Here is a 15,433-nt window from a genome sequence, read left to right as displayed (position 1 = left end):
AAGAAAAAAAGTTAATAAATAATTAATAGGAATATATATATAAATTTTACTATAAAGGTAATATATAATATATATAATTTATAATATAAATATAAAGTTAATATATTTATTATAATATTTTATATTATATATTTATATAATTAAACTTTTTACTTTATATTTAATTAATAAATTAGTTATATATTAAGTTAAGGATAATTTAATTAAGGAAAAAGGAATAATTATTATATTATAGCATTTTAAAGCTTTTAAAGTATATATATTTTATATATATCCTATACCCTTTTTATATATGCTTTAAAGAAGATTCTTCCTTTTTTTAAGCTTTAATTTTATTAAATACCTATTATAAAATTAAAGAGATTTATAATATTATACCTAACCTTTAAGATTTAACCTACCTATAACAGTTGGTTTTTATATAGGATAACGCTCCTAGCTATATAATAAAAGTTATATTTAAAGATTTTAATAGCTATAAGATTGAACGGATTAATTAGCCCCTTTATTTATTAAATTTAAACCTAATAAAAACTATATAGGATTAAATGAAGGATTATATTAAAGAACATTATAGCTATTTAGGTAAAAAAAGCTAAGAAATATATCGCTAATAGATTTAGGAAGCTTAGGAAGCAGTATTAAAGTGGTGGTTAATATAGCTATTCAAAGGCTTACCAGATAGGTGTGAACGCGTTTTAAAAGTTGAAGGTGGTTATATTAGTGGATAGTTTTTGTACGAATAGGGGTCATTCGAAGGGTTGTTTCTGTACGAATAGGGGTCATTTGAAGGGTTGTTTCTGTACGAATAAGTAGGGATAATTTGAAGGTTATGGCGTTGATAAATTGGACCCCATTGCCTTGGTTGAGTTTTTATACAAATTACCTATGTATTCTACTAAGCAAGGGGGGCCTGGTTGAGTGGAGTCATATAGTTCAAATACTTGACTAGGCACACTTATTATCCCTGCATGTGAGTACACTAGGTAGTTTCGGACAGTGTCAATAGTTCGGTTCTTAGTATACATACTGTATTTATATCTCCCAAGATCTCTCTATCTACTAGGTATGTACTTCGTATGGACTGTAGTCTGTAGTACGGTTTCTATTCATCTTTATTTCTCATTATTTGAATCCTTCCCTTTTGGTTGTTTATCTTTTGTGTTCTCGTTCCAATATATATGGTACGTACAATACACACTGCGGAACCTTGCTTGTAACCTATGGTATTAAGGCCCCTCTTGTCTTGAAAACGAACACAAACGGGAGGGGAGGGATAAGGCAGACTGTCCGATTTCAGGAATACTACCTCGGTACATACATATGTATGTAGGTACCTAGGTAATGGTAGATGCAGAGTAAATGTAAGTAAGTAAAATACCTACTTGGATACCATTCACTATCAACATGCTACCTAGTTACTATGTACTACCAAAATCTGCGGAGAGCCAAGAGGCAGGGGGTTGTACAAGATTACATAAGAAGGTAGTAATAAGAGACAGACGTTATCTACAGACTAAATATGGTAATCAATCAATCTACTACCTACATGTACCTACTTGCCTACATAATACCGTCCACTTCTTTGATAACGTCATTCTCAACCATCTTCATTTTAACCATGGTGCAAACTTAACTGTCCCTTTCGAGCCCTTCGCAACCATTACCGTACTTCCAAGCATCGCAAACTCGAAATTTCTATTCAATTCTATTCTAAATCATATCGATACAAAGCACTTTGGGTCGAGGTACCCGAAGAGAAGACCCAACGAGGCGGGATTGAGGCATTGAGGGACAACCGCAAGCCTGGTTTGTCACCGACGTTCATACCTCATTACCAAATTTCGAATCAAAAATACTGCGAAGAAGGCATCTCTCATCCTCCCATAATCGACTGCCCCACATACATAGCAAGTCCACCATGGCGGACGAACAGGTCTCTCTCACCTCCTTGGTCTTGATTGTGGTACTAGGCGGGCTTGTGATCCGATACCTGTTCTTCCCATCGTCAGCAGCGCCATCAGGGGCGCAGCAAGGTAGAGATGCAGCAGCAAGCTCACGAGCGCGCGAAGCGGCAGTTGAGAGGATACAACAGGTATTGCCACAGGCTGATAGGCGCACTATCCTGTGGGAATTACAACGGAACAGGGGAAATATGGCGATGACAACGGAGCGCATACTGACTGGGCGTGCTGAAACGGTGGGCTCCCATGGACGCATTCCTTCTTCCAAGTTTTTTTCTGTTCAAGTCATACCCTACAATTCCCGGGGCATTTGTGGAGTTTGATTACACGTTGCTTGCCCTCTGTAAAAGAAGCCACATAACACTTGCCAACGAAGACACGTTCTAAAATAACCGCTGCTAACGAAACGGCTATTTTCAGCCTCCAGTATCATTTCAGCCACCGCCAGCACCAGCGTCAACCACAGCTTCCTCAGCATCGCAACCCTCCAAAGCGCCTTTGCGCCCCATCGAACCCGATCTAATAACGCGATACAAGCTCCAGGACAAGATGGGGAAGAGTGCAGACCCGGAGCCGGAGCCGGAGCCCGCAGTTTCAGGGGGCAAGACGAAGGCGTGGAGTTCAAATCGCGAGGAGCGACAAATGTCACTCCAACGCAGACGTGATGAGATGATTTTAGCCGCACGGCGGAAGATGGAGGCGAAGATTGCCACCGAGAGATCGACTACCACTACAACTAGTTAGTGGTGGCACTGCCTGAGTTTTTCGTTGTAAATAGCTATTGCACGCCGTCACATTTCACGGAATCCATGCACCTAATCCAGAACGGGACCACATTTAGGTCTCTCATTACAGGAAAGACGAATATAGCCCCTGAGTTTGAGTCACCTTCTACATGAAGACGCCCATTTTGTAAACGAAGATCTAGTAGTGGCGAATCTGTGTATAGCCTTTATCGACTTCGCGCTATCTCGACTTAGATCAAATTTGTTAAGCAATCATCCATTGCATGTTCCCTACATAGTCAAGTTCCAAGGCCCCAATCCTAACAATGAGAAAGGAATGCAAATTGGGTTCTGGACCAGAAACAAAATTGGCCCTTATGATCACCTCTTCTTGAAAACTCCTCACAAATCGCTCTATCTAACCATATGTATCCATATATATACCCCGTCTAATGTGACCATTCTATCAATTACGCAATATAACCAAAAATGACATTAAACCCCAAGAAAGTGATTCCGATATGAAGGTCCTTTTTAGCGTAGGTTACCGCCGCCTTGGCCTTGTGTCACTCATCATAAGCCCTTGTCCAATACCCTCCTGGATACCAGATGCGACGCTCTCGACGGTCCGGGTCGCCATGTTGCTAACGGCCTTCCCAATTGGCCCGTCCTTCATGGCGCAAATCTTAGCACTGAGAAAAACACTATGCCTCCCGACAGCCGAGGCAATGACAAACCCCTTGCTAACAATCTGCTCAGAGATGTTATGCTTGCGCTCGTAGTATGCGCCCACGCTGATCACAATACTCGCATATGACAATATTGTATGTATCACCACCACGGATAGGGCTACCATGATAGCCACGCACCGTTGCAGAACGGTTCGGCTTCCTGGAGCGGATGTCCAGCCAATCGCTCTGCCGTCCGCTTCACTGATGAGGTCCATGTCCGACATTGACGGTGGGAGAGCTTCCCGAATGGAAGCGACTTCTCGATCGCTGAGGTCCTCTGGGAGCGCCATTAAGATATATGCGATGCCATCAATGTAAGATTTGCGCGAAAAGGCTGGGTCCGCTTTATCCATATACGCGACGCGTTGTAAATTCATGCCTAAGGAACCGCGTTAGTCCGGCCCCGAAATTTCCATAGATGTGAAGCCATCACAGTACAATCGGAAGGACGTACCTTGCTCGGCATACCTCCATTGAATGCCGGAAGCTTCCAGTGCTCGCTCCTTACGTTGTATTGAGGTTGGCACCTCAGTTCGCGCTACCCTCATGGCATCCACCTCATGATTCGCCATCACCAGCTCCTTCGAATCGTCCCTTCCTGTACAACGATGGGACAAGTCCATACTAGAGAGGCGCAGGGATGTGAAGTTTGACACCCGGGATCGGAACGAGGTGAAAAGCATATTGAAAATAGGCTTCTGATCCATGTCAGTGGTAAAGTTTTCGCTTGAGCAATGCTGCCCTAAACGGATCTGCTACCCCGGAAAAGTCTGTCAGCTCCTTGACTGTTTCGCTTTCTTCTTGGTGTCCAGGTAACGAGAAAATCAAAGTAGATATGTTGGACTTCGTGAGTAGGCGTCTCGTATATAAGTGATTGATATCCCTTTGCCCTCTCAACATATGAGCGGTATAATCAATTTAAGAATCGTGTTATCGAGTACTGGCACCAGTTTTTACCGAAGCCAATACCTTTTCCTTTTGGAAGGCGTGAGGTGACCAATGCAATACTATACGAGGTTATGTCCGGCGAGCCGCATCCAAGGGACCTATACTGCCTTATGTAGATAGTTCAACTAGCAATAGGAGATGTGCCGCAAGTCATGAAGAAGAGGAAAGCCTGTCATCTTAGTACTTAGTACACAAACCAGGTGTAAAGATGACGATCTGATGGAGAGATGATGTAGCATAGCGAGCAAAAGGGGCACACATTGCTTTTATCTACTAAAGATACGCTTTTTGTGCTCAATTGTCTTGGGTCAGGATCAGGGTCCGGCTCCACACGCCCTCCAGGAGGTTTGAAAGTCGGTAGGTATGTCGGGATGCCCGCTATCTAGCGGCCTTCATCTAGAATAGTGGACGAGCAAGATGTGGATTATGGGTGATGTATCAATCACATGCATCACGCATCAGACACCGACCAACAGAGTGTTGAAGCATACAAGCAACAACTCTATACGACTCTCTACGCGGACTGCATGGTGAAGACCGACACGGCAAATCTATAAGAAAATATAATGTCTGATACTGACTCGGTTTGCCTCTGCCGAATACCCTCCGGAGGTCAGTAATGGTCCACATGTGCCTGTGTGAATGGACGGCTCAAAACCGGCTCGACGGAGCTGCAAGGCACTTAAAATACTCGATAACCTAACCTATCAAGTGGCACTGAGATATCAAAGTTGTTCTCGTTGTCCATTTGTACCACTAGTAAGTACCTAGATACCTTATGTACCTATGTAGTCGTTATCGCTATCTTCAAGACCAACCTAGGTATGTACTTGGGTACTTACACACCACCTACATTAGGTAGTGTTAGTGCATATGGTAGGTACCGTAGTACTTACCTAACAGTAGAGTACTTACGTACTCGGTACGACTTGGGCGTGGATACCATCCCACTTTCTACTTCAAAACTAGCCAATCACAGACTGATGCGTGCTATCTATCAACAGATAACGATTAGATAGCTGCACTAACCTCCTTTCGAACTAGAAGGAATAAGGTGGGTAGAATGGGCAACCCATTTAGCATTCACTGTAGGGGAAGGCGAAGAGAAAAAAAAAAAGTTGAATGCCTCTTCCATCCTCGGGCAATCCTGAGATCGCGTGCTGAACAACAACCACGCTCCCATCACTAACAGTCTCTTGTTCCTGTCACTTCCTATCTTCTTCCTCTTCTTCTTCTCTCTGATATTTTTTATCTTCTGTCATCGTTCTGCAATCCGCCCTTCCAGCTCGCATTTGCACATCCGCCCGTGATGTTCAAGGCCTCTATCCAGCGGCATGCCCGCTTAGGCCATGCGGCTCGCCAATTCTCTTCCGCTGCATTGATGCGGAATGCTCGCTCTGATTGTCTCGCTGCCGCCCTTCGCCAGGCATCATCGCAGCCCGCTTTACGGCGTCTTCCTCCTACATATGCCTTATCGCGCCTCTACTCAGCCGAATCCGCTGCCGCTCAAGCGAATCGGCAAGGTGAATTTGCTGCTCCGCCATCAGCTCTTGTCACTCGCTTCAGCGATCTTTCCAAGCTCGATGTTAACCGAGGCCTCGTCGATGCCCTAACACGCGGCATGGGCTACGAGAACATGACCGAGGTGCAATCTATGTCAATCACCCCCGCCTTGAAGGGAATCGACATGTAAGTCAGCAAGATCCTTCTCTTGATGCCGCCTGTGTAGTACTTTCTAATGCTAATTCACCATCCCAGGGTTGCTCAAGCTAAAACTGGCACGGGAAAGACTCTAGCCTTCCTAATCCCCGTGTTCCAGCGTGTTTTGATGGATCGGCCCGAGCTAGCCGAGAAGCGAGGCATTCGTCGCGCTTCGTCAGAGGATATTCGTGCAATCATCCTATCGCCCACTCGTGAGCTTGCTGAACAGATTGGTGTCGAGGCCCGGAAACTCGCCAAGAATACCAATATTGTTGTTCAAACGGCTGTGGGAGGTACCAGGAAAAGAGAGGCCCTTTTCAAAATGTGGCGAGAGGGCTGCGATGTTCTTGTCGCTACCCCGGGTAGATTGAATGATCTGCTTACCGACCCAAGTGCCAAGGTGGCAGCTCCTAAACTGCAGGCATTTGTTCTTGATGAGGCAGATAGGATGCTCGACGTTGGCTTTTCCGACGAGCTCCAGGAAATCCAGAAATCGTTGCCTGGGCGGGATGAAGTAGAACGGCAAACGCTGCTTTTCTCTGCCACTATACCCCGCGACGTTGTTCACCTTGCCAAGAGCATGGTCCGCCCTGATAATTTCGAATTTGTGCAGACGATAAAGGCAGATGAAGTACCAACGCATGAAAGAGTTCCCCAGCATCTAATCACTGTCCAAGGCTATGAGAACGTTTACCCGACGATTATGGAGATTATAGACAAAGCGAAGACTGCTCAATCTTCCGATATGCCATTCAAGGCTATTGTATTCTTTTCTACCACCGCCAATGTTCAATTTGCGCATGAAGTCTTCAGACAGACTGGGTTATTCGGACGTCGTGGGGGAACAGAGATCTACCAGATCCATTCGAGATTAACTCAAGCCCAGCGTACGAGAAGCGCTGACTACTTTCGCCAATCGAAATCTGCCGTTCTTTTCTCATCTGATGTTACAGCGCGTGGGATGGATTTCCCCAATGTGACGGACGTCATTCAAATCGGTCTTCCACCTGAGCGGGACTCATATATCCACCGACTTGGTCGTACAGGCCGTGCCGGAAACTCTGGTAAAGGCTGGCTGCTTCTCGCTCAAGAAGAGATACCGGAGGCGCGTGTTCGTCTTCCCGGCCTGCCAATCAAGCCTAGCGACGTACTAGCCGCCGCGAAACATGATATAGAGGATTCCTCCGCGCCTGATGACGTGTCTCGCTATTTCAAGCAAATCAAAGAGGGATACTCAAGTGTCCCCAAGGATTTCTTTCGAGCCGTGTATTTGGGCAGTCTCGGGCAGAAATTTGGCAGACAATTCTCGGCCGAGGAGGCAATTGAATTGATGAACAACTGGTGCACACGCGGCTTGGGCTGGGCACAACCCCCCGCTGTGTCCCCCACCGTCGCTGCGAAACGCGGGTTCACTCGTATTCGTGGGCTTCGAATTGGTCACGATGAAGATGAATCTATGGAACGTGGATTCGGTAACCAACGCGGATTCGGTAACCAACGTGGATTCGATAATCAACGCGGATTCGGTAACCAACGTGGATTCGATAATCAACGCGGATTCGGTAATCAACGTGGATTCGATAACCAACGTGGATTTGGTAATCAACGTGGATTCAATAACCGACAAGGATCCGGTGATCGCTACGGTTCAAACTCTAATTATGGACGGAACAACAACTCTGGTAACCGTGGCAATCCACGCCGAAACACTTTTGAAGACAAGTTTTCATCGCGCGCTGATAATAGATCACAGTCAGGCAGGAACTTTAACGCCACCTTCTAAAAGTAGGAATACACTATTCCAATGAGAAATCTATGAAGCGCTTATTCCTCCTTTACGACATTACCAATCGAAATTTCGGGAAATGTTGATCTTGCCGTGTATAAAATCTGGGTTTCATAGTCGTCTACAACATCGAAGATGTGTATATGATTCATATGTTCAGGGGCGTCAACGGAGTTGTCGGGTTTGTCGTCCTTAGGACTGGATAAAAAAGTCTCGTGGGTGGGGGTTCATTTACGCGCGCAAGACAAGACGGAAATGAGGCAGCCGAAATCTCTACTTTATTGTATGTACTACTATATGGCGGCTATACGTAATCTCAGAAGACGGCTATCGGTGACGCTTGACGTATTAATTTTATGAACAAACATTCACTCCATACAGTAGTCCCAATTCTTCCCGAAGGATGATGATGATTCGATTGACTAACTTAAATAGGGTTGTGTACGCATTGTATCAGCTGAGCTCTCCTAGCCTATGTCTACAGGTCCAAGAAGGTGTCTACATGTGTAGTCGTTGTAGTTATTTTATGTTGCCTCCCTTTGACGCCGCCCTAAAATAGGAATCTACGAATAGCCCTCGGCAAACGGGCTCCTCACATAGGCAGTAGTTATTCATCGCCCGGGTTTGCAGTCCGGGAAGGGAATACCTCGGCGACCGTTAATGAGGACTTGGACCATCCAGTCTGGAACAAAACAATACGCGATGGTGTCAGCTCACTATGTAAGGACGTCGAAAAGAGAGATGCGTGCGTGCGTGTTTGCGGGGGTAAGCGAATTCCAACGTACCGATAGCGTCCAGCTTCGAACCCTCCCGGGACTAACGGAAGGTCGCGCGGCCGGCGATCTTGAGGCCGTGGGTCCGCCTCAGGTGCAGCCAGAGCTCGCTGTACCGACGGAAGCGGGTGGCGCAGGGACAGCCTTTGTAGCGGCAGAACTTCTCCCAGGGCATGACGCGGGCTTCACCGTCCTGTGGTCATTGCGTGTTAGATAAGGTGAGAAAAGACGCCGAGTAGTAGTTGTTAGTGGAGACGAGGTGTAGGGGAAGTGAGGTCGGTAGATAGATAGGTGTAGGTGTTAGGTGCCTAGATAGTGGGATGAAGCCGTTCGAGATCATTTACCTCGGTGAAGTCGTAATGAGGCCATGACAGGTCTCGTTTGTGCCTACTCAGGTACGGGTATAGATCCTTGGGATACTTGTTGTTGTTGCGGAAGGCCATTTCTGCTGCGTTGGAGCTGTGAACCTGCTCTCGATATTCTCCCAGCCGAAAACCCACAGTGCTTATGCGTGATGTGCTGTGGATTGGATATAGTTTGGTGTACTATGAGGAAGAAGAGGAGAAAAGAAGGTTAGTAGCTGTTGAGCCAATATCGATTATTGTCATCTCGAAGGACTCGGTTTGACTAGAAGTCATGGAAGTGCTCACTTGACATAACTAGCTTTGCCAAGTGCTGTGGTGGTAGTATTGTTAAATTGATGGACTGCTGCGAGAGTGTAAGAATAGACTTTGCCCTGCTGCCGACTGAGGAAAGAACCAGAGCGTAGAGATCTGGCACCGATGACAGCTCAACTAGAATCCTGTAGGCAGGTAGGCATGGAGGATGGATAAAGAGGCGCCAGTTCCCAAAATGTTTTACATGATCCACACTGGAAGGTTGACAAAGAGAAAGTTGCTCTCTGTACAGCTCAAAGAGGATTGGCCGTAGAACTTTTATTGCACGAGCTCTAGTTGTCCCCCCCTTTCGACCCATGAGCTGTACCATGAAATATTGTGCTCTTCTAAACGCATACTTGGTGGTATCAATGAAACAAGTCCTCTCTTTGCTCCCAAAACGCCTCCCATGCATATCATACCAAGAATTTTGACGGACAAGCCTCGAGCAATATCGGTCAACCTTTTCCCTGGAGCATCATATTAGCATCCCACAGCAAGACTCGCTCGTCCCACCCAACCGTTGCAACCCAGCCAGCAACACCAAAGAGACACCAGTCAACACCGGTCACAAATTCTGTATGTCTATTCATTATTCCGAGCTGTAGGCCTGGCTTTACGGGCGGTGAGCCTTCGTTGGCGGGCATGGTAGAACCGTCGGTCCACAGTCTCACTGTCATGTCATAACTAGCACTAAGAAGGATATCGGCGGCGTGCGGGCTCCAGGCCAGCCTTCGTACAGCATAGTCGTGACCCATCATGATGGACGCGGGCCCCGCTGTTGGGGTTCTTATATCAAAAGTTCTTATTACTCGATCCACACCTCCTGTGGCTATGACCGTGTCTCTATACTTGTTCCAATCGTGGGTCAATATCTCGGCCGGCATGAAAGGAGGTGAGATGCCTGGAGGCATGGGCGTAGACGGCGCTTGATGGACTGGGATCTTAGCTGTGAGGTGATACTGAGCGGTGACAGGCGTCCGAAGGTCAAAAATGCGAAGGTGTGAGTCGGTCGACACGGCCGAGATAATATTTGGATTCGAGGGACAGTAAGATGTGCTATAAGTGCAATTGCCGACAGGGAGCGTTCTGATGGACTCTCTTCTCGTTGGTGACCACTTTGAAGCAGTTTGTGTTAGCTTTTCCGGGAGGGATAAGGCTTGACAGTGAAACTCAGCCAGATCGTGATCATACAATTTTAACAGTTCCGTCCCAAGAACTCGACGCGAAAGTGTCTTTGGTGACAGGATTCCAAGCCACGGAATACGTTTCGCGCTTGTGTTCGTGGAAGTTCATAATAGGAAAGTCGTTGACATTGACGTCGTAGAGCTTTATTGACCCATCTCCGCAAGCAGCAAGAAGCTGGTTCTCGTTGATCTCGGACCAGGCGAGATCATACTGGGCATCATTGGTATCGAAGCTTTGAGGGTACGATCAGTAGGGTTGCAACAGGACCGGACCGTCTGTGCTCTGGGGAGGTGAAGTCGCATACGTCTTTTCTACCTGGACGCCCTGGGGACCTAGTCCCAGGCAAAAGAGCCGGCCATTCCCAACAATACCATAATTAGCGGCTGAGGCGACGGCAATGCGCGAGTCGTAGTAGGGAGAATATTTGACGGCGTAGGGGTTGAAGCCAGGCGTGCGGAATTCTAGCATGGACGCCATGATCAGGCGCGCTTATACTGAAATCCAATTCAAGGTCTCTGAGACTATGCCAAACAGAGTCTAGAGACCCTCGTCACATTCGAAGAGTTATAAAAGTAAGAAACTATGCCATTCGCAAGGTGTCTCTGACCCCATATCGAAGCGGGATTAGAGCTCCCACATTCCTGGGGTCAAGCAACCAGGGAAGTGACGTGGGGCCTCGGCTTCACGTACATGTAGTATCTAGCGGCCTGGGGGGCAGGCGCTTCAGGTGGGTCGGAGCCCTGGAGCCTGGAGATTCGGCAGCGAGCAGCTACCTAGGTATCGTTATAATCTACCTAGGTACTGAATTCCAGTACTGGGGCTTAAGTAAGTATTCACGGCCAGCAGCTGCATCGGAGGTGAACGGAAGCTGGAAGGTGTTAGCTTGCAATCGGCCCCCAGCTTATATCGACACGGCGGCCTGACTAACATATGATTCTTGAATAGAAATTCCAGCGCATCCGCGGAGACAATGAAGACGAGAAACATCATGAAAGGGTCATCATTCTTGTCATACACCCCGCAAAATGGACGCTTTTCTACGAGGTACGAAACGCAAATCATCCTCCCTCACCCAAGGATCGGGTCAGGATGACGTCGAGGAATCAACTGAGATGAAGCTCGCACTACTCGCCTCTTTACTCCCGAATTTAACCCAGGAAGTACTGCTCGACGCTCTTCTGGCCAAAGAGGGTTCTGTTGACCAAGCTGCCTCTTCTCTGCTCGACAACCAAACAGAGCCAAAGAAGCCTTGCGCTGCTGCCACTGTCGGAGCTCAGACTTCGCTAAAGTCGTTTGCGTCGAAGTCATCCGCTGCAGGAGGAGGAGCCGAGGCGGCTAAAAAGGCAAAGTTACTGTCTAAGAAAGGGACTACACTCTACTTATACGACCCTGAAGACATTGCAGAGCACACGCCATGTAGCATTATACATAACTTTCTCCCGCAAGAGGAGGCTAATGACCTACTGAGAGAAATGCTAGAAGAATCCAAATCTTTCAAGAGGGTCACTTTCAAACTTTTTGAAAATACCGTTCAGAGTCCGCATTCATCAAGTTTTTACGTAGCGACAGAGGCTGAGTTGAATACCCAGAAGCACGAGTACTTCTACTACGGTGGACGTCTAGAGGTGAGTTCGAGTTTGTAATTCTACTCGAGACCAATCTCCAATGTGTTCAAACTGCAGATACTCAACATTCGCCCTCTTGATCCATCCCCATCAAGATTCCAGTTAAGCCTCGCCAGTGTCCAAACCACTAACCTCTAATAGGATGTTCGACGAATTACACCCCAGCTTCTTAGGGTGAGACCTAAAGTGCAAGAAGCAGTCAACAAGGCATTACAGTCCCGCAAGAAATTGAGATACCAATGCCCCGATGAATGGACGCCAAATGCAGCATTCGTCAACTGCTACGATGGACCTCAGGAATCTGTTGGCTATCATAGTGACCACTTAACGTACTTGGGTCCTAAGGCCGCTATCGGCTCACTTTCTCTGGGTGTAGCAAGGGAGTTTCGCGTTCGTCGCATAGTACCGAAAGATGCAGATAACAACCTGACAGACGATCCTGATGCACAAGGGCAGATATCTATACATCTGCCGCATAACTCACTCCTCATCATGCATTCTGGTATGCAGGAAGAATGGAAGCATGCGATCACGCCTGCTCAAGCTATTGATCCGCATCCTATCGCCGGTAATCGAAGGATCAACATCACTTACCGTGATTACAAGCGAAACTTTCACCCAAATTTCACACCGAGATGCAAATGTAATCTTCCGGCTATTCTCAGAACTGTGCAACGAAAGAAGGATAATTGGGGGAGATACTTCTGGAGTAAGTTCTGATTGTTCTTTAGTCTTTTGTCACTATACTGATCAGGTCTATCTAACCTGAACATTACTACGGAACGCATTACTATGCGTGCGACGAAGGGCTAACACTGCGTCGTAGTGTGTCATCGTGGTAATGTCCCTGGTCAGGTGAACTGCTCTTTCTTCCAGTGGGCGGATTTCGACGATAACGGAATACCTAGTTGGGATACGGCGCGATATAGAAAGAATAGCACTACGATAGGAGGGCAAGGCCTTGAGTTAAGTCCTACAGAAGAACAGCCAATAGCCACAGATCAATAAACCAAATGATTCTCATCAGTTAGTCATATTTGATAGATATTGGTAACTAAGCGGAGAGAGATGATCGTCCTAGATTAGGAATCTAAACCTGCACCCTACCATCTTATCGCCCAGACCCCTCTTCATGGCTCAACATACCCCGGCTGGATCATTGAGTAGCCATCCATTCGGTCCGGTTTCAAGTCTTGAACGTCTAGGCCATCGATGAACCGCAGGCTGATAGCAACATTGGGTTTGGCTTGATCGTAGAATCCTCTAGTGAATGGGTCAAGCTTATCAGCCTCCTCGTCAGTCAGGTCCGCGACATTCGAGCTAACAACCACGCCACAGATCTTGCAGAAATTCTTGATTGCGATGTTCTTATTGAAAATATACTGCGTAAGGTTCTCTTTTCCCTCAATTGCGACTTGTTCGCGGCGTGGATAAGTCCATGGCGTGCCGTACTAGAGCGTCCGGCATGTTAGCTACGCTTGGCAGAGTTCTTCGAAACAGGGGGGGTTAACATGTAGCCAATACATGAGCAGACTCACCCTAGAACAGATACTGCAGTTGCATTCAACCAGTCCCTTGGTGTCTTTGTCGAGAGGCTGCGATTTCATTGCAAGGGTGACGGCGCCGCAATGGCAGCTCCCAGTGTACAGCTGAAGGTCGTCGAATCCTGTGGGCAGGGGTCCAGTGAACTTGGGGGGCTCGTAAGCTGGAGGGATCGCTTTTCCATCGTAGCTAGATATGAAGCAATGAGTATTTGACCAACACTAACATAAGGTTATTCATGAGGTCTTACGTGTCGGTCTCAAGGTCGTACACATCGACTTGACCATGCTGGAACGTGCGCAGCTAGACAACAATCAGCTTTGTTCAAAAGTCACTTATAGAGAATCTAGAGACGTTTGATGATTCAAAGACATACATTGAATCCGTAATCTGGGAGCCTATCCTCGCCGGCTTCGAGCGGTTTCAAGTGTCCAACGAACATGAGCGAGACTCCGCATGTAGGACAGAACTGCAGATTAGCATTAGCTCCTGTCTATCGGTTACGAGGTGGATATTTGTCGATTTTCCGACAATTGTCACACGACATGAACTGGACAGACGAACGTTGTGGGCGTATTGCTTCTTATTGAAGAAGTAGTCGGTCAATGTTGACGGATCGCCTTTCACGAACTTAACATCGCTGCGCTTAGGAAGGACCCAGATGCTGCCCTTCTTGTAGCAGATGCTACAATTGCACGTGAATGCCCGCTTGATCTCGGGCACAGAGATCTCGTAGACAAATGCAGCGCAGTGGCAGTTGCCACGGTAAGTCTTGAGGGGTCCTTGTTGTTCAGCCATTATGAGTATTTAATGGGCGGAAACTGAGGTCTGTTACGAAGGAAGTTGGATATAAATTGAAACAGTTAGGAATGTAACTTGATGTTGAGGTGTGTTATGAAGAAGGAATCTGGAACCAAGGAGCTGCGGAGGCATATGGATTTATATATTGATTTGCATGGAGATAGGATTTATGATACCGATCAAGGCTATCGTAACATAACACTTAACCATAACTCTGAACCGCAGCAACGGTGTATGACCCTTCATCGTCAAGCCTTACTGGCATCCAAAGCTGTCTGACCGCCTTCTCAGATACTATTGAGATCGGTTCCTCCAAGTTGTCCGAAGCCCGTCTGCCGCTAGATACGACATCACACCTACATTCTACTTATGCAGTACACCCATACAGTACCATGTCAGTGGCCCAAGATTTGAGGTCCAAGACACTTGGCTAGCGGATCTGATTGGATCTCTCTCGCAACTCTTATGCAACACGTTTGTTTGGATTACCCCTTGTGGAAGAAAGATTACATTAAAGGACTTCTACTGTGCCCTTTACAGGATAGTAGACGTTGAATGACTCACACTGATACTATAGGTATTGTTAGTTGGAGATGTTTTGTACCCTATTGACGGTACCAGATAAGTAGGTAGACTAGAGATGGGTTCGAGACAGGGTATCTACCCCGCCTCAACAGCTTTTTCAGCTGGACGCGCGGTGCGCGATAAACTTTGTCTAGGTGCTCGGGCTTTTCGTGTCGCGTAGTCAGGTGACTCTAAATTAAAATTGGTCGGATCGGGTGTTGGAGAGACCGGCATGCCGTGATTCCCAATCAGTGGAACATTGCTGTAAGTGTAGGTATGTTGTAGTTGCTGCTCTGCTCTACATGGCGCGAGATGCTAATAGACCTAGAAAGAATATTAATGGATTATCAGCCATGACTCAACCCGCATGCTCAGCTATAGACCAAGTTGCAATTTTGTTGACGCAAATTGTTAGGCGAATCCTTGCGG

The 15,433-nt window shown here is 46.9% G+C and overlaps 6 protein-coding genes across 6 annotated transcripts; 3 read left to right on the top strand and 3 right to left on the bottom strand.

Annotated features, from left to right (window-relative positions):
• The first annotated feature begins 1,627 nt into the window (after positions 1 to 1,627).
• On the top strand, positions 1,628 to 2,867 carry F5B22DRAFT_362114 (uncharacterized protein). Its single transcript, XM_047971087.1, has 2 exons — positions 1,628 to 2,200; positions 2,385 to 2,867. The coding sequence occupies exons 1-2, from the start codon at positions 1,922 to 1,924 to the stop codon at positions 2,706 to 2,708; spliced, it is 603 nt and encodes a 200-aa protein (XP_047828324.1). The 5' UTR covers positions 1,628 to 1,921; the 3' UTR covers positions 2,709 to 2,867.
• Positions 2,868 to 3,207: 340 nt separating this feature from the next.
• Positions 3,208 to 4,478, bottom strand: F5B22DRAFT_362107 (uncharacterized protein). Its single transcript, XM_047971086.1, has 2 exons — positions 3,875 to 4,478; positions 3,208 to 3,799 (listed from the first exon to the last, which is right to left on the bottom strand). The coding sequence occupies exons 1-2, from the start codon at positions 4,125 to 4,127 to the stop codon at positions 3,234 to 3,236; spliced, it is 819 nt and encodes a 272-aa protein (XP_047828323.1). The 5' UTR covers positions 4,128 to 4,478; the 3' UTR covers positions 3,208 to 3,233.
• A 944-nt stretch (positions 4,479 to 5,422) lies between these two features.
• On the top strand, positions 5,423 to 8,231 carry F5B22DRAFT_617840 (DEAD-domain-containing protein). The gene is made up of 3 exons (XM_047975644.1): positions 5,423 to 6,057; positions 6,127 to 7,661; positions 7,698 to 8,231. Exons 1-3 carry the CDS (start codon positions 5,678 to 5,680, stop codon positions 7,850 to 7,852), a joined length of 2,070 nt encoding a protein of 689 aa, XP_047828322.1. The 5' UTR covers positions 5,423 to 5,677; the 3' UTR covers positions 7,853 to 8,231.
• Positions 8,232 to 9,406: 1,175 nt separating this feature from the next.
• On the bottom strand, positions 9,407 to 11,223 carry F5B22DRAFT_361999 (WD repeat domain-containing protein). Its single transcript, XM_047971085.1, has 3 exons — positions 10,777 to 11,223; positions 10,479 to 10,704; positions 9,407 to 10,402 (listed from the first exon to the last, which is right to left on the bottom strand). Exons 1-3 carry the CDS (start codon positions 10,947 to 10,949, stop codon positions 9,743 to 9,745), a joined length of 1,059 nt encoding a protein of 352 aa, XP_047828321.1. The 5' UTR covers positions 10,950 to 11,223; the 3' UTR covers positions 9,407 to 9,742.
• F5B22DRAFT_617830 (uncharacterized protein) lies at positions 11,116 to 13,109 on the top strand. The gene is made up of 3 exons (XM_047975643.1): positions 11,116 to 12,097; positions 12,239 to 12,806; positions 12,924 to 13,109. The coding sequence occupies exons 1-3, from the start codon at positions 11,498 to 11,500 to the stop codon at positions 13,103 to 13,105; spliced, it is 1,350 nt and encodes a 449-aa protein (XP_047828320.1). The 5' UTR covers positions 11,116 to 11,497; the 3' UTR covers positions 13,106 to 13,109.
• On the bottom strand, positions 13,110 to 15,093 carry F5B22DRAFT_617828 (glutathione-dependent formaldehyde-activating enzyme). The gene is made up of 5 exons (XM_047975642.1): positions 14,204 to 15,093; positions 14,016 to 14,108; positions 13,890 to 13,942; positions 13,636 to 13,828; positions 13,110 to 13,548 (listed from the first exon to the last, which is right to left on the bottom strand). The coding sequence occupies exons 1-5, from the start codon at positions 14,435 to 14,437 to the stop codon at positions 13,228 to 13,230; spliced, it is 894 nt and encodes a 297-aa protein (XP_047828319.1). The 5' UTR covers positions 14,438 to 15,093; the 3' UTR covers positions 13,110 to 13,227.
• Between the last annotated feature and the right edge of the window lie 340 nt (positions 15,094 to 15,433).

Source organism: Xylaria bambusicola (genome assembly GCF_022495145.1).
Source record: "Xylaria bambusicola strain CBS 139988 unplaced genomic scaffold F5B22scaffold_40, whole genome shotgun sequence".
Classification (NCBI taxonomy): domain Eukaryota; kingdom Fungi; phylum Ascomycota; class Sordariomycetes; order Xylariales; family Xylariaceae; genus Xylaria; species Xylaria bambusicola.
The sequence above is the reverse complement of the archived record's forward strand: the minus strand, read 5'-3'. Positions and strand labels throughout refer to the sequence as shown.